The following is a 27752-nucleotide window of genomic DNA, read 5'->3' on the forward strand; positions in this document are numbered from 1 at the left end:
TGCTTAATAGTGCATTATTTTTACACTGCACTCAGCTCTTTACTTTTGCTCTTTTATTTAATCACTATAGCTGTCACTGTTATTCTCATTTTACACGAAAGAAATTAACTTTGTTGTTTAAGGTCATAACAGCAAACTCAGGCGGTTTAACTCCAAAGTCTGTGCTTTTAAATGATATTCTATATTATATTTACATAAAAATAACAAATAAATTAAAAATAAATTTAAAAGGAAGCCTTAAACTATTGCTGAGTCCACTGCTTTGAAAAAAAAAAAAAAAAGAACAACCCTTGATAGATGGACGTACCCACGTTGATGACTGGAAAATCCCATAGCAGGTGGGCACCTGTAGGCTAGACTAGCAGTTCCAAAGAGATGCCTTTAACTGATATTGTTCACTAATAGTAAGATTTATCACAGACATTATGGAAGTCATTTAATGGCTACAGTGCTCTGGGAGACACGTTCTGGGAATATATGTTTCAGGCTGCTGCAGTTCTTTTCAGATCTAATCATATTTCTTGTGAAAATAGTGTAGTGTTAACTGATGGATCATCAAACCTGAAGGGATAGTTCAATGGGTTTGTATTCTGAACTGGAAAAAAAAAAAGTCAATTTTTATTTGCTCTTAGACTCATGTTTTGAATCAAATAATATTAGATGCAATGGAAATGTTAGAGAAAACTGCCTCAAGTTTGCCTGTTAAATGTCCATGCTTCATTTTTAAGACCAGGATGAAAGTATGTGACAAAAAAGCATCTAGAGATTATTGAACAATGAGTTTTTCATGGTGGAACAATAGGTCTGCGTTAATTGATACCTGAAAAAGAACTGGTGAGTCTCAGCTAAGAAAACATAATAAATAAAAGTTAGCTTGTTAAAAAAGAAAGAAAGAAATCAATAGCTACTATTGTTTTAATAAAGGAATCCCTGCAAGAGTCCTGTTGAAAATTGTAAATGGGAGAAGCACTTCAAATCAAAGTTCTGTGAATGGAACTAGAAGGCTGTTAAGACCCCTTTTAAGATTAAGTATTTAATTTACTATATGTGATGTTTTAAAACATTGTTTTAGATGTGTATAAAATACAGTGAATATAAGATTTTTCTTTCTTTATATATGTCCTGTTTAGAAGGAAGAGATCTTTTGATTTCTCCTGAGAATATTGTGCTGCGTAATGTACCAAAGGGTGAATTAACTTCTCAGAAGACCAGTTGTGGTTCACCGGAGGCTTTCACTCCAATAACACAAAAGAACACATTGTCTCTATATGTTTAATTTTTTTAAGATGTATTTATTTATTTGAGAGAGAGAAAAAGAGAGAGAGTGAAAGGGCCTAAGGGTAGGGGGAGGGGCAGAGGGAGAAGGAGAGAAAGAATCTCCAGCAGACTCCCTGCTAAGTGCAGAGCCAAACACCTGGCTCCACCCCAGGACCCCGAGATCCTGACCAGAGCCAAAATCAAGAGTCGGGCATTTGACTGACTGAGTCGCCTAGGTGCTCCAATTTTCTTCTCTCTCTCTCTCTTTTTCTTTTTTTTTATTTGTAAGAAACTATTTACTATTATTCTTCTTGAAATGCTGGTCCTGGCAATATTTTGCAAAGACTTAATATAATGAGATTTTATGCAGACAATTCCAAATAAGTAGGCGGATTTTCCCGATATTTCCCGATGTTTTTGTATTTTAATGTGACTTGACGTTACAATTATGACATAAAATTATTAGGTCTTATTTCAAGCAGGAAATGATTTGAGTCCTCTGGACTACATAAAATCGACTTGGAATATAATATGAAAGAGAAAGTGGTATTGGTGCTAATAGTAAAAACCAAACACGATTTATGGAGGGGGACTAGTATTACATTGCTATTGGGGGGGGGGTAATTTGAAAGTTTAAACCTTCAGATTTAATAAAGAAGGAACATTCTAGTTTTGTCCCTTTCCCCCTTATTGACAGTTTTGCTGTGTGTGGTAGTGCTTATTCTAATTAAATACACAGGGTTAGGAAGGAGGAAAATTAACGGTTACACAGGAGAGTGATGAAAAAGTAAGAATAAAAAGCAATTTTCACCCCAATATTGAAGTTCTTTTCTCCTTCACATATAGGTCTTGTTTTATAACTTCAATTTACCTGACTGAGAGAGTTCAAAACAAGAACAGTCTTTTTAATCTTTTTATTTTTTTTTATATTTTATTTATTGATTTGAGAGAGAGAGAGAGGGAGGGAGAGCTCAGAGGGAGAGTGAGAGGGAGAAGCAGACTCCCCACTGAGCAAGGAGCCCAATGTGGTACTTGATCCCAGCACACTGAGATCATAACCTGAGCCGAAGCCAGGTGCTTAACCGACTGAGCCACCCAGGTGCCCAGGAACAGTCTTTTTTAAAATTTACTGTTTATAGATGTTTTCCTGCTAAGGAAACATATCCACACCCTTCAAATCATTTGTATCGTGTAATAACTTTTAAAATTTTTATCCACAAAAAACATAAAATAAAATAAAATAAAATTTTTATCCACAAATTGAAAACATTATCACAATGTGTGAAATCATTGTAGATTTTATAAGTATTCATATATAATCAGGTACATTACTTCTGTATAATCTATTAGCTCAGGAATTATATTGGTTTACCTATTTGCAGTCTAAAGAGAAATGACTAGGGGCGCCTAGCTCAGCGGGGAGTCTGCTTCTCCCTCTCCGCCTACCCCTCCCCCCCACTCTTGCTCTCTCTCTCTCTCTTTCTCAAATAAATAAAATTTAAAAAAATGAGAAATGACTATTAAAAGTACATGTGTTATTTGACATTTTGGTATCTATTGAGAGAGAAAGAGAGACTTGTGTCCCTATAAAAAAGAAAATTGTGCTCAATGAAACAACTCTGCGCAACTATTTATTGTGTGTAAAAGTAGGGAGCTGAGAATCTTCTTTTTATATTCAAGTGACATAATTCCAGTTATATTATGGCATTTCTAGCAATTTATCACATAGTTTCCCATGGAGAAATATCACTTTTAATCTTATCTATCATTGTTTACCTCGAAACTGTATAATGTATAGCAGACTATTTATGGGCGAGATAAAGTATATTGCAGCTTTAATTTTTCAGGTTTACAGCTCTCACTTGTGACATAGAAAATGAAAAGATTTAAAATCCATTTCAAGCATGTAACTATAATTGCATAAAATTTTATGTTCCACAATATATAATGTGTGATAAAAGATGTAACATACAGAAAATATTTGTCAATACTACCTCTTCATGACTGTAGGTTTGGGGCCTTTTAAGTAGGGTTAAATGTTCAGGGGAGAGGTTCCTTTTTCTTTGTTGAAAAATTTACAAAACAGTTTATAGTGAAATTAAAAATAAAATTAAAAAAGGAAGTGCATTATTTAGACTAAGTCAAGACACCTGAGTTTTGTTTCCAGGTTCTCAACTTTTGAGCAACAATATACTAGACAAGTATTTCGATATTCCAAGCCCCAGTCTCCTTCTCAATGCTAAGGAGGAAAGGATTGTTAATGACGTCAAAGAAGATAATCCTTATAAAAATAATTAGTACATTTGTATAAATTATTCAAATAGAAAATATTAGTGTAATTATTAATAATCAAATGATCCCATTTCATTTTATTTATACCCTCAACACACATACCCAAGTCTGATAATAAAACTTATGTCTAAGACTTCTCACTCCATGTTATTTTCCCTGTGTTGCTAATGGAGCTTGAAATTGATGGAGTCCTTTCTAATCCTGGCATCAATCTATATTCTCTGTCCCTGATGCTTTTTAATGCTACTGACGTTTCCCTCACATAAATGAGGTAACACATTTGCATATGAAATACAGCTGATGGGCTTTATCTTATCTGAAACCTTCAGAAAACCAAGGTTTGTGGTTGTTGTTTTTTTACTTTTAAATGTTTTAAAGTTTATAGACACAAAACATTTTGATTTATTAAACATTATTAAGCAGCTTTCACGAGCCAGCTTGCCTGAAAATAGCAGCAGATATTTTCACTGAGCATAATAGAAGGAACTCTGGGCAGAGAGTTGGATAACCTGGTTTCTATTCTGATTTCTGTCATTAACTAGGTCTGTGATATTGAGGAAATCACTTAGCCTTTCTGATTCTCAATTTCCTCATTTGTGGAATGAAATAATTAAAACAATGTTCTCTAAGGTACTTTCTAGTTTCAAAGGCCTAATTTTATGCCATGACAGAAGCCATGCATGAAGACCATTTTTTCTTTTCTTTTTAAATCTATTACTTACCCATGAAGAAAACACTAACAATCGTTTTGGAATATCTGATCCCAGGTATAATTTGGCTTAATTCTTGCCAATGAACAACACCATGGGCAGATAGCCAGAGTGATCAGTATCTTCACTTAAGGATTTATGCAATGGTCTGTAGTGGCCAGTTCAAGATTCATGGTAAAAATTATTCTAGGACACAAAAGATACAGATTATGCCTTAGATAGGCAGCTTTTTCCTTTCTTCTTTTTTTTTCTTTTTTGTATGTGAACTGATATATATCTGAACTGACTGTTCAAATACCTTATTATTCTCCGGCCTATGAACAGTGCCAATAAATTTCAAGCATCATTAGCAGCAAGTGTGTACTCAAAACCAGAAAATGATATGCCAACTTCTCAGGGAAGGCTTCAAGATATAAAATGAGTGGAAACCTTGTTATTTCTGCAAGCATAGAAGGATCATAGAGGCAAAAGTACTCAACATTTTATAAGGCAATAAATGCAGCCTGTTTTAAACTAAAATACAACACTATTTGTGTCTTTTTTTATGTAAGAGGAATCAAAACTTGGAATTAAAGGAAAATTATTCTCAGCCCAACGTGTTCCCCCAGAAAAGGTAAGGGATTGGGCTTCGGCAACAGTTAAATTGTGGTATCATAAAGGTTCAAGCAGAGAATTTCAAAAGCATTGTGTGGATTGCTACTTTTCCAGTGGGTACCCGTGATTCTGAATTGGGGAAGAGGACTGGGAAGGTACTGAGAACCATGACCCTACTTCATTCCTTCTATATTCTGCATAATGAGAAGCTGTGACGCGTTCATTGTAAGAAATTCTATGTTAAAAATCAATCCTTAGAAGGCCTGGCTTAGAGAATACTGGTAAGGAATGCGATACAATGAGTGAGTCTATGCATTTGATTCAAGTTTAATTAGCTGTCATTATTGGAATGGCAGGAGCAGAGACCTTTGCCACAATGTAAGTGTCTGTACAGAATGAGACAACACAACTCATTTGACTTCCTACCACAGTTTACTTGGTCAAAACTCTGCCCTGGATCCTGAGCTCAGCATAAAGGAGATCAATTGCTCAGATTTCCCTTATTCTCAAGTTCAGATTGGCAGATATTTCACTTTGACCAAATACAAGAAACAGAGTTGTTTCAAATTGTATGCAAGATGAAGAGGTAGCAATAGTAAGATCTGCTGCACTTTGGTTTTTTGGGGTTTTTTTTTTTTAATGACTTTAGATGTAGAAGAACAGATTCCCTACCTATGTTGATCTTTGAGGACTTACTGATGAATTTGTCCCCAAATCTGTGGCACCTGAATACAATTAGTATTTCAATAAATGCTTATTATGTGGAAAAAGAAAAGTGGGTGATTTTGCTTTGGATTTTCTTTTTTGTTTGTTTCTTTTTTTGACTGGCGAAGGCAAATTCAGAGTAGGAGATTTATGAGTTCATTCTATGAAGAGAAGTCCAAATGATTTCAGGAATTGATGTGAGGTTGTCAGAAAGACTCCCTCTCTCCTTCCCTTATTTCTCTCAGTCTCCTTTTGTGTGTAGACTTAATTTTCTCCTATTTTCAAGTCACCTCCTTTATGTTGTCCAGGGTACAGGGTGAGGTGGAAACTATCTTAGTAGTCAGCTACTTCTTTGACTGGAAAGGCAGATGCTGACATTGGCCAGACCTGCAAACTCTGACCATAGTATTGTCAAAGGAACAAAGTGAAGTGATTAACAATATTACTAGATTCACAGGGTGAATTTGTCTGGGATTACTTATACGAAGGAAGGAGCAGATGTATTTACTAGAAATGGTAGAGCAGGGATACAGGCAGGGAAAAACTCAATAAGCAAACAAATTAAATACTGTGTCAGATAATTGAAGCACTGTGACATAATGATTTATAAGAAATATATATTTGGTAATTCAGATGATGAAATATATATTTCTCAGATATATTTGGTCCTCTTCCACAGTTCCTAAAAATGCTGAAGAGCCATTAAGATGATATGAGTGTCTTGTTATTAATGAAGGTGACTTTTGGATCCCACCAAAGTTGAGGGCTGGTTACAAGGTGGACCAACCATTTGATTAGAGTGTTGGAACTTTCAGACCTACCCCCTGACCTAAAGGAAGGGAAGTGGGGCTGGAGGCTCAATCAATCAATGGCCGATGACTTAGTCAATCATGACTATGCCATGATGGCTCCATAATAACCCAAAAAAAGTGGGTTCAGAGCACTTCTGGGTTGATGGAGACTGGGGAGAATGGCACCCTAGAGAGAGCATGTAAGCCATACCTCCTCTATGCATCTCTTCATCTGCCTCTTGATTCATATCCTTTATCATATTCTTAATAAACTGGTAAATGTAAATAAATGTTTCCCTGAATTCTCTGAACCACTCTAGCAAATTAAAAGAACCTCAAGAAGAGGCTGTTGGAAGCTCCAATCTGTCGCTGATCAGTCAGAAACACAAGTGTAGTAACAGCCTGGCGTTTGCAACTAGAGTCTGAGGTGAGGGTGGGGAGGTAGTCTTGTAGGACTGAGCCCTTAACCTGTGCAATCTGATGCTACCTCTAAGCAGATAGTGTCTGGATTGAGTTGAACTCTTGGACATCTTGTTGCTGTTTGAGAATTGCTTGGTCTTGCATGTGGGGGAACACTACTCCATGCACTGGATTCAGGACCCTAAAAGAATCGATGTCAGTAGAGGCATATAACCAAGAAGTCAAAATTTCTTTTTAATCAAAAGTCGTGATTTTTTTTTAAAATGAAGTAACAATAAAATTAGATTTCTCTAATTATTATTAGTACTAGTTTTCCATTGCTGCACAACAAAGTCCCCAGAAATGGAGCAGCTTAAGACTCAGAGTTCTGTAGGCAGACATTTGGCGCAGAATAATGGGGTTCTGTGTTCAAGGCCTCAGAAGATTGAAACCAAGGTGTCAGCTGGGTGTCAAGCTCTTTCTTGAGGGGGAGAAAATCAGCTTTCAAGCTCATTCAGGCTGTTGGCAGAATTTATTTCCATGCTATAGACCTGAGGTCCTTTTTATACTACTAGTGGTGATGTGGGACTGCCCTTAGCCCCTAAAGGTTGCCCCTCTGTATCAGCAATTCTAAATATGACTGTTTGTTTTCTTCTAAGCCAGCTGGAGCATGTGTCTCTAACTTCCTCTTTCTACCTCTGGGGAAAAAAACAAAACAAAAACTCTTAAGCTTTTAAAGGTCTCATGTGATTAAGTCTGGCCCACCCAACATACTATAAATGTAAGAATTAAATTCATAGTCTTCATAGTCCTGGGGAATATTCAGGGATTGTACCCTAATGGGAAAGAAGCCTTGGATAATATGGTAGAATCCTGCCTACCACACCATATTTTGGAGTTCAACCATAATTGAGAATTAAGGCTTGATTTAGGGTACATCAAGGATAAGGATTCAATTCTGTATTGAGTATGCACAAGTTTTATGTTCTAAAATAATACAATGAAGTATGATTGGACCCTGATTAGTCTCAGAAATTCTGTATATAGCTTATCTTAATCAGCAACCAAGGACATATATGTAGAGAGAAAAAGTTGTTAAAAGCAATGAAAGAGATCAGTAAACAAACTCTTTGTTTTTTAGATTTTGGAAATAATGCAACTATACAATCTATAATATTCATGTCAGTTTTAGGAAAATGTGCTACACATACATATTCACACACAATTCTATGGATTCCATGAATTATTAGGAAAATTTAATAACAAAGCAATTCAGTTTCTTCTGAAAAGCAATTAAACCTTGAGAGATTTATTCATCATTTAAGGTCTCAATGTCAAATTAAGCATCTGCTTTTCTAATCCTGAATTCCTTTAAAAAAAAATAACTTTGACCTTTAAAACTGCAGTAGCTTGATATCAATTTATTTCTCTCAGGCATCCAATAATATATATGTGCTAAAAGCAGTCAAAATTGAGGTTCCAGCATCTGTGAGAGATGTTTGCATTTTTCTTTTTTTTTCTTTCTTTTTTTACATTTTTTTATTCCTTACTTTTTCCTTTTAAAGTCAAAGTGGAACTATTATCTCTTTGGAAGTTTCTTGGGAATCCTGTTATCCCTAGTGCAAAACGAGTGAACCCTGAGAATGATTCCTTCTTTAATGTGCTTATAATGAGAGATTTTAGAAAAGCATCTCGGTTAACCTGTATTTAGAAACAAGATGCAATTTATTGAATTTCTTACATAGAACAGACACTATTTCTATTTCTCATTAGAACATTGCAATTTAGCATTTTTGTACTATTGGGCAAAAAAAAATGAATATTTCATGTATAAATTATCATGCAAATAAGATAATATTTATGACACTGTTATAGGATATAAGACTGAGAGATATGAATTCTTAACAGTAAAATTGACATGAAACAGCTTGACTCACAGTACAAAGCAAGCAACCCGGTTAAGTACTTGGATTTATTTTTGCTGCATTTGTGATATTATACTTTCAAAATCCATTTAAAGTAGTTATTGTAAAGTGAGGAAGGGAAATAAAAGACTTCAATGAGGTGGCTTTGTGCTTTAACGCATAAAGCAATCCCCACAGTAATGCACGCTACAGAAAATGGGTCACCTTCAAATCACCTTTGAAAGAAGCAGATATGTAATTTTCAGATTGTGTTCTTAAGAGCGTTGTTTTATAGAATGCATATCTATTTGGCCTTTTATTCATTTTGCAAAAATGTGCATGTGTGAGCACATGAAAACACATAAAAATATTTTTCCCTCTCTTTTTTCTCTTCCATATACAAATATGCACATGTTTAAATGTTCCCACAGATATGCACATATCTGTTTATTTGATTATTAGTTCATTGTGAGAAGAGACACAGTGTGCTAATAACTATTTCTCTAATGAAATGAAGTTATTCCATTATGTTTTTAATAGAATGGATTTCTATATGCTTCAAAGCAAATTATGGTAGAAACTATGTGCAGAACCGTAGAAAAAATTACTTTTCATTGAAATATTTTGTTGCTATAATAATAAATTATATTTTTAACATAAATTTTGTTCACTTGTTTCTAGTTGACTACTAATTGTTCCAAATATGTAAATGACAGTATATTATTGAGATGATTCCTAACTATAAATGTGATATTACTTTGTATTTTAAGTAAAAACACAAATATAACATGCTTTTTAATTATACAGTATATGCTTATGAAAAACTTCTGTAGAAGAGTATGATTTGAGGGGCGCCTGGGTGGCTCAGTCATTAAGCATCTGCCCTCGGCTCAGGGCGTGATCCTGGCGTTATGGGATCGAGCCCCACATCAGGCTCCTCTGCTATGAGGCTGCTTCTTCCTCTCCCACTCCCCCTGCTTGTGTTCCCTCTTTCTCTAGCTGTCTCTCTCATTGTCAAATAAATACATAAATAAATCTTTAAAAAAAAAAAAGAAGAGTATGATTTGAGAGACACAAAACTATAAAAAGACAGTGCTTTGGGTTTTCTTAAGTTGTATTACTTATTATTATTTAAGGATTATTTGAGAGAGAGAGAGAGAGAGCACGAGGGGAGGGGCAGTGAGAGACGGAGAGAATCTTAAGCAGACTCCCTGCAGGGTGTGCCGCCTGATGTGGGGCTTGATCTCAAAAGCCTGAGATCAGGACCTGAGCCAAAATCAAGAATGGACGCTTGATCTACTGAGCTATGTAGGTGCCCCAAGACACAGTGTTTTGATTGAATATCTTGTTTGCTATGATCCAAATTATTTCCCAGTGGACTCCTGTCTCCTTGAGAGCAAGTACTATTAAGTTCTCTATTCTCGTGCCTAGTGCAATTACTAACAGGCAGTACAAAGTGTTCTTGAATAAAACTATTTTCAGTAATGTGTCCATAATAATGCAACTGGTTTTGCTCAAACAAACTGTATAAGTATTACAAAACTAATACTTGGGCAGTTTGTATATGTGGCTCTGAACAAAAATTCAATGTTTGTTTGTCTTTTCCTCTTAAGGGAGACCCAATTTGAAAGTTAAGGGAGAAAACGACATTATATGGCTCAAACTAAAAGAGAACTGATTTAGTTGAAGTGCTAATCTCAAAGATACATGGAGTTAAACAGCCTGATTTGAATCTTAGTTTTGTGTCTATTTGTGTCTTGAGCCAACTTAGTTTCTCTGTGCCTCGATTTATGTATCTGCAAAATGAGGGTGATAATAGTAGGGTTGTCCTTATAGAGTTGTTCTGAGATTTAAAGTGGTTTTAGACATATAAAACCTTTAGAAAATTGCCTGAAAAAAGTAGAAGTTTGATAGTGTTTTCTATCATTATTTTGGATCCAATTAGTTTTCTTGTATCTATGAATATAAATTAATGTAAATGGAAACAAATATTGCTATACTGGGCTCATTTGAATGTAAATGGAGAGAAATGAAAGGAAATAGACATTATGAAGTTAAATTCTCTACAGTGTCCTCCAAACTTTATGATATAAATATTAGAATCCACAATTTATGTGTGAGGATTCTGATATCCAAAGAAATTCAGGAACTTACACAGTAACATCTAAATAAGAAGTAACAGGTTCAGGGTTCTAACCCCAAATGTTTCATGCTCATGATCATGGATTTCAGTCATTCTATGTTTTACATTAAAGATAAGATTTGGGTCTGTCTGATTAATTAGAGTTATTAAATGCATATACAAAGAAGTTAGAATAGAACATGTAGCTTTTGAAAATTAAATTTTAAATTTTGAACTATTAGAATTTCATTATAGAGAGTCCATTTATCCTATTTATCATGCTAGCATATCACTGATTAGTTTGAGAACTAAATAAAGCTTCTAAGATATGGAACATAATGCCTGGTACTCAGTAAGGGCTAACAATAAAAGCAATGACACGGAGAAATAGTAGCAAGTAAAATAAATTAATGACTGACATCTAACTACAATAACGTATAATTATTATTTAAAACTCATCTTTTAGAATTTATTTTGAATGTAGAATAAAACATACAAATCTATCTAGTATTCTGAAAAATAACCACATTTGAAATCATACATAAATTCACTTTCATTTCAAATAGAGATTCTATTACTGAAAATTTGATAAGAATATTTTGTTGTCAGGGAATGTTTTGTTACCCAAAACCTGGCTTTGTGAAAAATGTTTTACAGCTTTGGAAATATAGGGAAGAAATTATTTTAACCTTCTCCCATATTTTTTCTCCCAAATCCAGGCACCACGCCAATGACCTCTCAAACTTCTCCAGAAGTACCTATTAATATGTTGTGACACTCTCAAATGATATAATGTAATCTGGGTGAGCTAAAGTTGTAAAATATGACAATCTAAAAGAAGAGTTAGGATACCCCTCATATGTAACCACACATGCAATATTCAAAGAGAAAAAGAAAAATGAAAGAGCACATCGGGTGAAAAGCATATTTTTTCTTAAACAGGATGTATAATATATCCTAGCACATCAGATTTTGTTGCTCCCAAGAATTGCAAATAGTCTTTGTTCTTCTTTGCTCTGCCTTGGCATAACTCTGGGGAGGTATGGGCCTTTTTGAAATGGATTTCTACTTCCTAAAATAGAAGGTGAAATACTTCCAGATGATAAATAGCTTTGGGTCTGTAACCCAGGCAGGGGAGTTCTCAACTCACTTTGGGCTGTTAAAGGGAATTCCCAACCTTGTAAAATGGTATTCCTTCTGCTCAAATGGCAACAATCAAGCTAGGAAGAACAAATGAGTCCCCTCAGGGAGTAGAATGGATTAGAATGTCAAATATTCTTGGACCTTCAGTGGCTTTGGAGAGAAATTTTGCATTATAACATTATTCAGGCAGAGTTATAGATCATCTTTAGGTCCTGTCTTCTTTTGTCAATAAGCAATGCCTCGAACATAATCTAATGGCTTTGTAGCTAATACAATGGCCGCTGTGATGTTTCTGAGAACAGAATAAGCATGAGTGGGAAACTAAGCAACTACAAGAAAGGAAATACTAAGTATTTTGTAAGGACACCAAGGAAAATATAGCAAAAGTAGTTTGTTTTGTACATAAGGAAGTTATTTCAGCCAAAGAAAACCACGTAAGATTTTCTCATACTAGTTTTGACTATTTTATCTGATGGATCCTGAATGTAAATACGAGAGTTATAACATTATTTCCGATCACATGCACTAACTGTTGAACCATCATATTAAACCGTTCTATGGGCTTTGTAATCATTCGAAACTGATAATGAGTATTACAACCTACATGCCATTATTACACCAAAATTTGCTGAGGCATATCCTGTACAAGGAACCTTTCCCTTGCATTGAATGTGTTTATAGAAATGACGGGCAGAAGACGTCGTAACTCATATTACAAGGATCTCTATATTAAGTAGGGCATACTTTCATGCTGCCACATTTGCTCATATATATTTTGAAACTAAAAAGATATTCTAAGGCAGAACAGTAAAGACTTAAAACACGTATCAGGAAGTTTCTTATTCCAGCAGACAAATTCAGAATGGAGGCTAGTTCCCTGAAAAAAGATAATGATAATTAAATAAGTAAATATTAAAATGCATGATCCTTCTAAACTTACAGAAATTAAAGACAAAATCCAAATGCAGTGTTTGAAAATTGCTTCAGTCTATGCTCAAAATACAGAGAAAGAACTAAAAAAGATATTTGAAGAGACAAGTAGGGAAAATTGAATAGGGGTTCGTTGTTGGTGATGATAGGTATTTTAAGTAATTTTCTTAAATTAGATAGTGACATTATGATTATGTAGGCAATGGGCCTTACTTTCATGAAGTTGTTGCATCAGTATCAAGTAGTTAATAATGACGACGTTTGCAAATTTAAAGTCTATAAAAATAAAGCAAAGTAGTGTAAATGTTAATAATTGTTTAATCTAGACAGAATATAGGTTTTCATTGTATCATGAATTTTTCTGTTGGATTGAAGTTCTATTTAAAATATTCTGGTAAAGGAAGATGGTGTAGTGCCCACACATTTTCATTCCTCTCCTGAGACCATCAGGGAACAAAAGTATGAATCCATAATCTTGATGAGAATGATGGGGAGAGCAGGTTTAAAACGGTGTATGATGTGCCCATAGTACCTTGTGGGCACGTGATTGGTAATTTGCAAGTACCTTCACCAAATCCAGGATTTGTTGAACACAAATTTTGTTTTTGAAAAGGCAGAAACTATCTTTTCAAAATCAGAAATTTCTCCTTCCAACATAACTCATATGCTTCCCATGCCTACTACCCACCCCCTATCCTGGCAAATAGCAAACGAAAATAAAATCACTGCTGGGCACAGTAATATAGAGAGCATTTTCTACTTTATGTGTATTTTCAACCCAGAGAAAATAAAAATACATCACTTATTTTGTGCAGCAGTTTCTAAAACATAATCAAAGAGATGCTAGTAAACACTTAACTTTAGATTAGCTTTCTCAAAACTTTTCAACACTGGAATTCAGATTTGCTTGCTCTCTGAAGCTGGTCCTCAGTATCTTTTTAAAGCCTCTCTCGGCATCTCATTTTCATGCTCCATCTGAGATGACTTGGAAAACATCAGAAAATAACAACACCACTTCCACAAAACAACTGTTTGGACAGTGCAAATTTCTACATCCATCATTTATGGAACTCTGTTTCTGGGAGCAATTTTAAATGTCAATACTTAAAGATGATACTATTGGAGTTGGCGGCTTCGGTGACTACAATGAGCACCTACTCAGAAACAGCTTTTTAAAAAACAATTGGAATAAGAAACATTTCTTTTTTAAAATTGTTACAAAGGAAAATAAGTTTATCCTTGTAAAATTATTAGCTTTGTGTAATGTGTAGCTTAAAGCCCTGTGTAAAATGACATCGTGTGATTTGTCATAGTTAATACAGCCCAGGAAAAGGCAAGTCAGGAGAATCCTCCTTCTGAAACCCTCCCTCCTTCTTTATGCAAATGACACTGAGAATTAGCTTCACAGTGTTGGCTAAGCCTGAATTCCATTGCCGAAAGATTTAAGAAACGAATTTCATCTACAGAGATCAATTCCTGGAAACATTGAAGTTTCAAATTTTTTGATTCATAAAAATTATGACTTTTTGGTCTTGATAATTACCCCTTTAGGGAACTAAACGGAAAACACCCAAGCCAGTAGACATCATACTGTTTACAAAAGGATAAGCAGGGCCCATTAAATCCTTCAAACTTCCATGAGGGAATATAATGAACACATTAAAAAATAATTTTGAAAAGGGGCACCTGCCTGGCTCTGTTCATAGAGCACGGGACTCTCAGTCATGGGGTCATGAGTTTGAGCCCCTCATTGGGGGTAGAGGTTACTTTAAAAAAATTTTTTTTGAAGAATTTCAAGTGATCCTAAAAAATGATCATGGTATTTCGTTATTTGAAGTGTTGATTTTTTGTATCATGTTATATGTATATATAGTCAGAGAATATTATAAATATAAAAAAATATATATATAAATATATGTAAATATATTTACATTAACTTTTTCAGTTATATATATTTTTGTTTATAGCAATTTATATATAAATACTGAATATAACTGAAAGTGTACTGAAAGGATAAAAGAATTTATCTACGATAAATTCAGGCATTTATTTGATATTAGAACTGATGTTGGGAAAATACCTATAATTCAGCTAGTCATTCATGTGCCAGTTCAATCAACATTGAATAACTAATTTTAAATATTGCCTGACAATGCAGGTGGCCTCCTATGAGGTATTGTCATGTAATGAACTGCTGTAAAAATTCTAATCCTCTCACAAGTTTTACATCAATCAACTCCATTTTCAGTTCAGAATTTTAACGTATTTTCACATATTTCTTCTGAAGCTTCAATCTCTACAAAACTCAGCTTTAAATTAGAAGGAAAAGGTAGAAGAGTAAGGGGTAACAGCAACTGAATTTAATTTGATCTTGGATAGAGCCGAAAACACATTTGCTTTTCTATTCTTATGTCAGTTCAAAAAGAAAACAGTTCTGATTTTAGCTAAATGAGGACTTTTTTGTAGCTTGGATCACATTGTAAAAACCTTCTTAGAATTGTCACTCGTTTCCCACAATATTACCACATATTCTTTTGAGCCATTGGCAAAATGGATGCAGTTTATAAAGTGTTTGCTTTTGCGTTGAGCTTTTGCCTGTCTCATATCTTTAGATAAATTTAAAAGCAAAAGCAATACCCACTGTGTTGAATATCTTTAATAGTATGGGTGTAATATGTAATTTGAAATTCCTAAGTTCGAAGTACGTTTATCTACAGCTTGATTTTACACTTGAAACTTCCTTTGCTTCATAAGAGTTTGTAAAAAAAAAAAAAAAAAATAGGGGGAAAAAAATCTTCCTCCTGTCATTTTTAACAATTTTCCTTAGACTTGAGGAAAATATGCGGAAACTTTAAAGAAAAATCAAAAGCATGTGCCCTCTTTTTGTTTTCTTATTCTTTTAATTGTAACACTTACCCAGGTATCAATTCTTTGTTATGCTCTTATACAAATATACTTTCAGAGCAAATTTTGAAGTAAATACATTTTAATAACATTAATTTGAAGGATGATATTATTTTACTGAAGTTAAACCAGAATGTTGAGTTTAAGAACAAAGCTGTAGCCACTGTTGAGTTTTGTGTGTGTGTGTGTGTGTGTGTGTGTTGATTTTACTAATACTAATACACAGAAAACCTATTTGCAAAAGGATATTTATATAGTTTAAAATATTTCAAAACTTTTTTTGTGTGGGTTAAAATATTTTAAAAAAATATAGAACACATTCTTACCCAAAATTTTGCAAGAATACTGTGCTTGTATGCAAATTTTGAAGCATAGCCCAAATGACTATGGACAATAAAAGCTTAACATTTTTTCTTTGGCTGGTCTATTGACTGGAAGGAGCTTTTAAATGTAAAAATGTGGACCCTGAAACCAGATGACCCTACCCAAATGAGTAGGAATAGGTTAAAACTTTTTAGATCAGTATCTCAATAAAAAATAGTCTTTGTAAGACTATGTATGCTATATAATTTAAAGTGTGTATTTGTATTATTTATAAATTATATATTTATAGGACTATACATATTCTTAGAGAATTATAAATAATGTAATATTTATATTATATATATATACACATTATTGGATACTTCATGGATTTCGAAGACTATATTCATCTTCTATTAATTTTTTGGACTCCAGGGGCACCTGGGTGGCTCAGTAGGTTAAGCATCTGCCTTCAGCTCAGGTCATGATCCTGTGGGTCCTGGGATCAAGCCCTGAATTGGGCCCCTTGCTCAGCAGGGGGCCTGCTTCTCCCTCTCCCCCTCTGCTCCCCCTGCTTGTTCTCTCTCTCTCTGTCAAATAAATAAAAGCTTTAAAAAAAATAATAATTCTTGGACTCCAGTTTGAAAAACAGTGACCTACAGTATTACAATGATAATTTATCTTCTGTTTGCTCTTGTCCCCTGTGTTATTTATGTGTATCTTATTACATGCTATAATATAGTGAATTATAAATGTGTTGAAGAAATTAGCAGAAGTTCAAAACTTTTCTATATTACAAGATTTCAAATATATAGAATGAATTACAGCAAGCCATTTGTCTGTGAATCTGAAAGGATAATCAGTGATTCTATCCAACATTTGGCTGAGTAATATTGAATAACTCATTGAAATACAGTCTGTTAAAATGAGAAACTCTACTACACATATCTGAAACCATCTGGTGTGCCAAAACTCTCCTCTCCTTTCAAACAAAAAGCTCCAATGTTTTCTGAGTTCTTTTACCATCTCTGTCACTGAATTCAGGTCATCGATTTTTTAATTCAGGATATTCAGGAGGGTTTCTGATTTGGCATTGATGAGCTCATTTATGTTTATTACAACAATTACTTAAAATAAAATAAGTACACTTAAGATTAATGCATTTCATTTTATGAAAATTTTATCCCCAAAAGTGTATAAAAGAAATAAATACAGATATTCAAATTAGTTGTATATATGCATGTTCATGTATTTAAGGGCTGTACTTAGTATCTGTAACACATTGAGAAATAAGATGGATTGACAGAAGGATGAATAGAAGGGTAGATATGTGATCTATATATGAGATGAGTCAAATATAGTTGACCCTTGAACAACATGGGTTTAAACTTTATGAAGGTTAAACTTCACTTACATGTATTTTTTTATAAATACATGAACTTATGGTATCAATAAATATAATACAATTACTGTAAATGTATTTTCTCTTCCTTATGTTTTCTTAATAACATTATCTTTTATCTAGCTCACTTTATTTAAGAATACAGTATATAAGGGGAGCCTGAGTGACTCAGTCAGTTGAGCGTCCAACTCTTGGTTTCAACTTAGGTCATGACCTCAGGGTCCTGGGAGTGAGCCCTGCCTCGGGCTCCCCACTCAGCACAGAGTCAGGGGGATCTCTTCCTCTTCCTCCCCTTCTGTTCCTCCCCTCTCTCATGTTCACTATCTTTCTCTAAAATAAATAGATAAATAAAATCTTTAAAAAAAAGAATACAAGATATAATACATATAACATACAAAATATGTGTCAATTGACTTATTTATATTATTGGTAAGGCTTCTAATCAACAGCTACTTGTAGTTAAGTTTTGTTGGAGTTAAAAGTTATACACAGATTTTCAACTGCACAGGGGTCAACAACCCTAATCCCTGCATTGTTCAAGGGTCAACAGTAGATTAAAAGGTAAATGGTGGAATCTCTGGGATATATGTGTATATATAAATGTTTATCATGCATTTTCCTACTTTTTTTGTGTCTTTAAAATGTTTGTTATCAAAGAGTTAGTAAAAAAAAAAAAAAAGAAGAAGAAGAAAGAAGAACAATGAAAAAAGAACCATAAGATATTTCTTTAACTTTTCTGATAAAAAATTATACTGCAAGTATTTTTAATATAGGACCATCCCTTTAATGATGTTCTCTGTCTCTCTCTTTCTCTCTCTCCCTAAAAGCTCCATTCTGACTTAGATAAAGGAGAGGGCACTGTTAAATACACCCTCTCAGGAGATGGCGCTGGCACCGTTTTTACCATTGATGAAACCACAGGGGACATTCATGCAATAAGGAGCCTGGATAGAGAAGAAAAACCTTTCTACACACTCCGTGCTCAGGCTGTGGACATAGAAACCAGGAAGCCCCTGGAGCCTGAATCAGAATTCATCATCAAAGTACAGGATATTAATGATAATGAGCCAAAGTTTTTGGATGGACCCTACGTTGCTAGTGTCCCAGAAATGTCTCCTGTAGGTGAGTTGGCAAATCAAAATTTTATCAGATGCAATGAAGCCTTTTCAACATTTATTTTTTGCAGGTTGATGTAAACATCTTACTTGTAAACCAGAAGATTATTATTCCACTAGAGAGGATACAGTTATTTTCATTTATATTTTCATTGTTTTTTCCTTTCTGCTCCATTCTAAATATACAAATAGATACATACATATCTAAGATATATAGCATTTGTTACTATTTTCTAATCTTTGCATTTACCTGAAGTCACAGAACTCCTTTATAATTAAGTACAAAACTCAATTTTTACTAAAATCCATTGTCTTTACAATTCCAGGTGCTTACATAGTGCTAAAGGTAACTACCATACCAACAAATACCAGATAGTAATTCTTGGCTCAAAGTAAATCATTCAAAGCATGTATCACATATAAGTCTGGAGGTGGGCTGGAAAGGAGTGTGTTGCATCCTTTGTATCTATAGAAAGAGATTCCAGAAGGATGATACTGTTTTCTTCTTGATTATATGTAATCTATAGTAGTTATGCCATCAAACCAGGAAGAAAATATTATTGTGAACACATTATAGGAATAAATTTACGTTTAGCTCTCGTATCACTGCTGTTCTTGATAGTTTAAATTTGATATGAATTCACACTTCAATATCAACCTAAATTTAAAAGTTCTATGATATGTATTTTGAGGTTAGTGAATTAAGGATGACAGCTTTAATGACAATTTTAAATAACTTTTAATCCAGAGTCACCAATGCCAAAGCCTTATTCTATTTCAAAGTAACTTCTGGTGTCCAGCACATTTGTAAGATAAAACTACCCATCACTTCGAGGTTACAACCTGAAACTCATATTGTGAGCCATTGCTAATTTTCCTGTCTGATATTCCTCAGAGAGCTTCTGCTGGCCCTACAACCATCCCAGACATGCATAAACTATACCGAGGCAGAGGCAGGTTAGTGGCTTTAAAAGTTGTCACATGGATTTACCACAAATTCACTTGAAATTGTGTCTGTGACCTTACCAGGTATTCAAAGATCATATTCTCTCCATGACCTGAGAAATCAGCTCAAAGTAGTTTACTTAGATTTTAAACATTAGTGTACAGTCACAGGGCTGAAAACTTGTTATTCAGTTCTTGCTACAATTTTTTGAGCTGCCTTTTTTTATATGGTGCTGATTGCTAGAGATTTAGAAGTACAATTGTGAAATCTATCTTATTAAAAAGTAGCCCCTGATAATGCGGAGAGCTTGTTTTTTAATTGTGCCTTAATTTTACTGGGAGAGAAAAATGAAAGTACCGTTTTGAAAAAAGTAAGGCTTTTAAGAAGATAATGTTCTATTGTACCTAAGTAGTTTAACCCAGGGCTTACTTCAAGTAAATTGGAATATTTACATGAATTTATGACCCTCAGGGACTATGACACAAACTACATCCTTAAAGCAAATATACACATCCCTCTGCATTATTAGAAATTTCTGTCTTATTAGATAAATAATTAGGTCTTTTGTTGCACCAATTTGGATAAAGGGAAGGACTGCAGGGTCTGAACTTACATAAAGGAGTTCACAGCTAGCGCCTGAAGAGAGAAATAAATCTGGAAAATCAGGGTAGGTAAGTGAGAAAGCAAAGTGATCCCAGCTTTTGCAGTATTGGAGTGAGACAAATTTGCTATACTGTCTTAAGGTATCAGAAAGATCTAGGGAAGAATAAGTTCTTTTAAATGTTTTGCCATAGGACATTACTGAAATTTCTCATCAGTTATTCAAGAGACTCCAGTAAACACTTAAACTGACTTTCAGCACACCCTCCCTGCTTTTTTTTCTTTTTAAATAATAGAGGAGTATTTCTTTTGAACGTGATACCACATCGCATGCTATGGGTTCACCCAGGTATTATTGGACTACATTTACATAATATCCATTTTTCAAGTGTATACTAAAAAGTATAAACACCACTTATGAATTAAATATCTACCATGTACTACTTTTGCCATTCCCCATAATCCTGCCTCTACACAGAACCAAAAAACACAGGAGACCCAGTTAGGCTTGTGGCATTTGTTGTTTCTGCTTTTACATGACCAGTCTAAAGCTAATGAAAAACTGTTGGGTATCCATCCAGCCATCATATTTGTGTTCCTAATGCTCCTGAGCCCCATTCCCAAGCGTACCCTTCCTACCATATGGAAAGGTCCCTGCTGTAAGTCACTTAGTCCAATGATTACTCCTCTCTATTTTCTTTTCCTGTATCCCTTCTAAGCACTTTCTGCCTCGGTGTCATTTTCTTTGGAATATCAAAATTACTTTTGGTGAAGACTAGATGGTATTCGCCATGGTGTATTAGACAGTATAGCTATTGTCGCAGCAACTCTCGCTGTCACTGTGTTTGAGTGTTCTCTAGGAAATAACTATCCCTTCCCAGTAATTGACAGTATTGTTATTGACAATGTTGGCAAAGAAGAAACCAATTTACACATATATGGAGTAAAATAGCTTATTCCTAATACCAAAACCCAAGAAATATTGGGACATCAAAACAATTTATTATGCAAATGTCAAGTTAGCAATAATAAATTGTGCGTCTGGAATGTGATAAACAATTAAACGTGGAATGGAAATGAGCTAAAGTGAAACTTAAAAGAATATAATCGTGGGGAGTGGTGTTGAGCAAGGTGGGTAGAGATTTCAGAGGAAAATCAACATTTAAGACTTATCAGACTGTGCAATATATTTTGTTCCAGAAAGTTAAAGAAAATTATAGTGAATCTATGAATTGTTTAAGAGAAAGGTCACTTTGTTACTAACTTGTGCTACATGCAATATGCCATGGAAGTAACATTCACGGATAAAGTGCTTTTACTCTGACCCGAGGAAATTACTTAATGATCCAGATATTCCCCAACTCAGACTTTCTCCTTGGAGACGAATTTGGACGTTATGAATGTGGTCTTAATTCTTTAAGATCACTACAGTTACAGTGAATTACAGTAACGTGCCTTCTTTAATACCGGGGTTATGCATGGGTATGGCATGCAGTTTCAGTAACTTTTCCTAGAGAGCTGACAGGTGTAACATCTTTAAACCCTTGCTCATACTTGTATTATCTTCCTCTGTGAGCTAAGCCAGTTTGAGGCAGCTGATTGGGTTATTCATAACCAGGTCTCTATGACATGTTTTAATGCCAATTGTGAATCATAATTTATGTAGTAAGACCTACCATTTCCTGAGCAATAGTTAAGGGCCAGGTAATCCAACTAAAGATTTGTATTCCCTGTTTTTTTTTATGTAACCACTACAATAATTTTATGCAGTATCGTTTACTATTTGATCTTAATTTTTATATGAAAACTGAACTCCAATTTCAGAATGTAGGTATGACTCCCAGCGTCTTTAGATCAAAATTAATTGCAACCCGTTATACCCTTTAGTGACTTCTAAAATGTCTTTGGGCCTTAAATTTAGCTTTCAATCTCAGATGAGTTGGTTAAGACCTTGAAATGCTTGCTTTACTTTTTATTTTATTTTATTTTATTTTATTTTATTTTATTTTATTATTTCATTTTATTTTATTATAAACCTGAAGATGGGGGACCCTGTTTAAAATAAAATCTGAGGACTAGGTATCTCTTATTCACTGACTTAAAAGAAAAAAAATAGTATAAGTGTAAATAAAATAAGATACACCTAAAGAGGATTACACTGCTGGCTTATTAAAACATTAACGTGCACTCCCTAATTTTTTCCCATGAACTCTATTTTGTTTTACAGGAAGTTTGGGGGAAAGTGCTAAATTTTTGGTGGAGTTTTTTTGAAGGTTTTTAAACAGAGAATATTTTCTATGTGGCCACACTTAAACAGTTCAACTCCACGAAGGAAATGGTGAAAATGATGATTATACCTAATTTAATTTATTACACCATTATTATAATTTAGAAACTTATATAAATTTCCAAACTTCCTTGCTTTCACAGAAGTGCCATAGGGAGACAGATCAAGAAACTGCAAAGCGGATACATTATCCTACCATATGAGCTAGCCAATGGCCACAAAGAGCGGCTTAAGTGGTACAGTAGGAACAGTCTCATTGGTCTCTGTCTGTGCCCTGTAAGCAGAATTTTGCCAGGAAGCTGGAGACAGAATGTTAGCTGTTTTCTACAAATAAAGACATCCTCTACATATAACCATAATGCGATTATTAAAATCAGGAAATTAACAAATATGCATTATTGGGATCTAACCTTTAGACCCCATTCATGCTTTATCAGTTGTTTCAATAATATCTTACATAAAACAGTTTTCCAGGTCAAAATCACATGATGCATTTAAATGCCGTGTCTTTTTAGTTTCCTTCAATCTGGAGCAATTCCTTACTTTTTCTTGATTTTGTGACAGGGTTGAGGATTCTTGGCCAGTGATTATTTAGAATGTCCCTCATCCTGGGTTTGCCCCACGTTTCCTCATGTACAACTTCAGGGTATGCTTCTTTGTTCGGTACATCACAGACACGGTGCTGTGATCTTGCTGCGTCTCATCAGGTGGAACGGGGTTTTGATTTGTCCCTTTGCTAATAATGTTAATTTTTATTACTTGACCAACATTGTGTATTAGTTATCTGTTGCTGCACAATACATTAGCCAAAGGCTAGCAGTGTAACACAACAAACTTGTATTATCTTACAGGATCATGGATACCCAGGAGTGGCTTGGGTGGGTACCTTTCGCTCAAGGTCTCCCAAGAGGTTGTATCCATAGCTGGGGCTATGGTCTGATCTAAAGTCTTACTTGGGAGGAGGTAGAAATTTGCTTCCAAGCTTACTCCTGTGGTGATTGGTAGACTTCAGTCTCTTGCTATGTAGACCTTTCTACGGGGCTACCTCACAGCATGGCAGCTGTCTGGCCCCAGGAAGAGCTATCTAAAGAGACAGCTAGGAGAGAAGAACATCTCTGATCAAAGCCACAGTCTGTATTTATAACCAATATTTAAAGTGACGTCCTCCCACTTCTGCCATATTCCAGTTGTTAAAAGTAAGTCTAGCCCACATTCAGGAAATGGGATTATCCAAGAGAATGAATACAAGGTAAGCTAAAATCATTGAGGGCCTTCTACCACAGTTTACCCTCTGAACCCCAATGATTCATGTTGCTGTATTATGCAATATATACTCAGCCCCTTTCTAGGAGCCCAAACCCTTTTTCCCTCATTGCATGAGTCCAAAGTCCAGAAACTCATCATATAAATCAAGTGCAAGAGCAAATGAGGTTCCTTAGATTTATTTCCTCTTGATCTGCAGACTTATGACGCTAAAGAAACCAGTTACTTACCCCTACCCCAACACCTAACACACAGTGGTGAGATAAGGATGAGAAAACTTCTGTAGACATTTCTGTTTAAAAAAGAGGGGAAATGCATGAAATAAAGGAGTTATTGGTCCATCACATCCCTGAAATCTAGCTGGTAAACATTAAAAGTCCTTTGATTAGGTTCAAAGCCTGAGAATATTTGTCCATGGCTCTCATTTATACTGCCTGGGCTTTTGGTTTCTACCTTCTGAGTTATCCTTCATTTTCTATGCAATGCAGCACGTACTCGCCTCTAAGCATCACTCTTGGTCAGCTCCCTGCCAATAGAATTCAAAGGGTTCAAAGGCCTATTCTCACTGTACAATCTCTGACTCTCTTTCTTCAGTTCACACTTTTGATGTTTCTACATATAGAACTCTTTATTTTGTCAGTAGTATGGGTATCCCATGAATCTTTTTGGGGATCACTGAATTAGACAAAAAAATCCCTTCAAGATAAATCCTCTCTACCTTGGACCCTATGGAGGTGCCTGAGCGACAAAGCCTTTATATGAATTAGAACCCTTATTGTTTGCCTAAAAGGATCTTTGAGTCATACTTACCCATTTATCTCTTAAGAGAGAAATTTGTCTGACTAGACAGTAAACTAATGGACCATCCTTGATGTTTCTAAGATCCTAACAAAAAATTTTACAGTCACCGCCATGGCTTTATCTTTTAACCATACTTTCCCGTGTGCCCCGGATTTGACTTTGGCCTAGAAACCATTTCTTAATTTTAGCATCATTTGCCATCTGGAAAGACTAGTAATCTTTAAAACCAGTGAGACCTGGATCCTTTTTGTTTAAAAGTCCCTGGGTCCTTTTCTATTGTCGAATAAATGCAGGCAACAGTTTTGCTAAATTTTCTGTCACTGCCTAACAGTGATCTTCTAGTTACCAGTAAGATATTCTCATTTTCCTGCAAGGCCTCACGTGTAGCCCCTTCCAAGTCCAACATGCAATAAAGAGCGTGTTCAATGAATGCATTTTATACTGATACCCTCCTCAAAGCCCACACTGCCTGACTGCAAAACCATTACCACCTTCGAAGTGTTTGTTGTAGCAGCACCCCACTACCAGGTATGAAATTGCTATTATCCACTACTACATAACAGATTACGACAGGATTTAGAGGCTTAAGACTGCACGTATGTATTATCTCTTGATTTATTTGGGTCATGAATTTGGGCTCAGCTTAGCTGGGTGCCTCTGCATTGAAATCTCTTGTGGATTTAGAGTCAAGCTGGCAATAAAAGGTGTGATTTCAGCTGAAGGTTCACCTGTGTGGGGGGTATACTTCCAAGCCCAGTCATGTGGTTGTTGTCTTGGAATTGATATCCTGTCCCTTCTGCTATGTTTTATTTGTTCGGATCAACTTGATAACTTCATTTTACTCTCCAGGAAAGGAATTAGCCAAAGGTGTGACTATTGGAGGCAGGCATAACTGAGGTCTGTGTTAGAGGCTGTTTATATTAGACAATGATTCCACTGTAAAGTTACTCTTTATCTTTTTGGAATTATTATATATTTGTCAAAAGCTATTGTTTTTTCAAAAGGTATTTTGAAACTAGGGAAATAACCTAGTCCTCATCACACTTTCAAATTACCCATCTATTAGTTTGTGTCAGTGTAGTCTCAAAGTTTCTTATTGTATTAAATTGGTTCTAATGTATTATCACCATTATTGATTTTAATATTGAAATTATTTAGTCTGAAATGTGAAGTATAAGTAAAGACACTTTAAGCTGATTTGTGTGTCATTTCAACATTACCTCTTAATTATTTGAATATTCCCTGGCCACAAAATATATTTGGCCACAAAATATATTTGGGACTTGTCTTGCATTTTTCCTTCCTCAGCTCTGGGAGAAACTATTTCTCCAAGGAGCTCTCTTCCCACCCTCATAGAGAATAATATTTAGAGCCAAAATCTGGTTGTTATGTGCATCCTTTGCTATTGGAAAATCATTGCTCCTAGGTCCTCTCAGTGGGTACAGCTAGAGTGTATCTATGTACATATACATATATAATTTCTATTTCTGTATCATTCCTTTTTTTAAAGTTTTTCTTTATTTGAAAGAGAGAGAGAAAAAGAGAGCATGAGTGGGAGAGGGGCAAAGGGAGAAGCAGACTCCTCAATGAGCATGGATCCTGATGTGGGACTTGATCCCAGGACTCCGCGTTCATGACCTGAGCCAAAGGCAGATGCTTAACCAACTGAGCCATCCAGGTGCCCCTTTTTCTCTATCATTCTAAATATATTGAAAACCTTGATTTCATACCAACAGCTCATATCTAATCTAACACCACTATTTATTCTAGTTTTTTTTTTTAACCCTTTTATAATTTACAACTCTCTTCTCCAAGAGTGAAAAATCTGGCTGTTGTTATCCTTAAGATATTTTGTTATTCGATCAAACCCCCAGTATGCAACAAATCTTTCACTGTCACTCAGCCTCTCTACTATTTCCTAGTTGTGAGTATTTGCATAGGTTTTTTGTCCTCATTGTGCTTTGATTTCAGTACCTGCAAATGAGGAATAAAAATACCTAATTCCCAGAGTTACTGCAAGCAGTCAAAGAGAAAATTTATGTGTAACTCTTACTACAATGCCTGGATAAATGCGATCAATAAATGGGGATGGGACATAATTTGATGATCATTCTCAGGAAACTGGTAGAATGCCTGACTTACAGAGGTCCTAGCTAATGATCCTTCTCCCTTATTTTCCAGATGGCCCCTCCCTCTGCCACGTGAGCTCGATATTTACTGTTGCTTTTACTACACGCTCTACCTAGTCTCTTTAAAAACCTAATAGTCTTCCTACCCCAATTTACATTTTCTTAGGTGTAGAATGCTCTTCTATCTTAATTTGTGGCGACAAGCTGTTGATTTGTAAGAAACACCAATTATCAGATTACACTTTCGCTTTCCAATCCGCTGAGTGGCTTTAACACCTTCGATGAGATTGAGCTAGGCCTGGCGATCCCTCCGGTGTCAGCAGCGAAGTGTCCGCAGCACACAGCGTGGCAGGGCTATTTTCAGGGCCATAGGATGTTATGACTGTGTGTTCAGGGAGCATTTTATTCCTCCGTTTGATTCCTGTGTTTTTATCAGTGGTACAATTGCAAAGGTAATGCTATTGACAGTTTTTGTGTGGCCTTGAGAGAAGTGTATGAATTGTTTTACTAGCAGCACAGTGACTCCCTCAACATAAACCATGCCGCATTGATAGTTGCTTTAGAGCCACTGATCAGCAATAAATGTTAAAAATTAACAAGAAGTTCCTTTTTTTCCTAACCACCAAATGACTCTAAGCATTAAATATATGTTAGCAGGAGTTGCTGCTTGGCCACTGAGTGGTTCAAAACATTAAACATATTTTTAAAGTATTACTCTTTCCCCAGCCTCCAAGTGGTTGTAAACATTAAATATGTTTTATAAAAACTGCTTTGCCAGCTACTGGCAGGATGGCTATGAACATCATTTTTCTTTAAAGTTGCCTTCCAGCTGCAAGACTGTTTTTTTTTTTCTTATTTCCTCTATTCTATTTATTTTTTTGTACACAAAAGCAGGCAAGAGGGAACCTTGGCCCAATTGTCTTTTTCTTTATGATAAGTGATCATGGGAGCACAGTTGCACCTATATAAAACCGTGTTAGCAGTAGGAGTTCTCGGAGGTTTGATTGCTTATGCTGGGGATTCCACATAGATGTCAGCTCCGTCTTCCAAAATCATTTTCGTTTCTGCTTTCCATTGTGCAATGCATGGAGGTATGAAGATGAGTAGAATCTAAGCTTAGTATTTAGGAAAATAACTTCAGGCAACCAGATGCCG

The 27752-nt window shown here is 35.1% G+C and overlaps 1 protein-coding gene across 2 annotated transcripts in view; it reads left to right on the top strand.

Moving 5' to 3' along the window:
- CDH12 (cadherin 12) overlaps positions 1–27752 on the top strand; it is a 256933-nt gene that overhangs the window by 46651 nt on the left and 182530 nt on the right. For both annotated transcript variants that reach the window (XM_040630527.1, XM_040630529.1), the window contains exon 2: positions 18284–18578. In XM_040630527.1, coding sequence (XP_040486461.1) covers positions 18284–18578 — 295 coding nt within the window. The remainder of the gene's footprint in view (positions 1–18283; positions 18579–27752) is intronic.

The sequence above is a fragment of the Ursus maritimus genome, unplaced genomic scaffold, assembly GCF_017311325.1.
Source record: "Ursus maritimus isolate PB19 unplaced genomic scaffold, ASM1731132v1 scaffold_15, whole genome shotgun sequence".
NCBI classification, from domain to species: domain Eukaryota; kingdom Metazoa; phylum Chordata; class Mammalia; order Carnivora; family Ursidae; genus Ursus; species Ursus maritimus.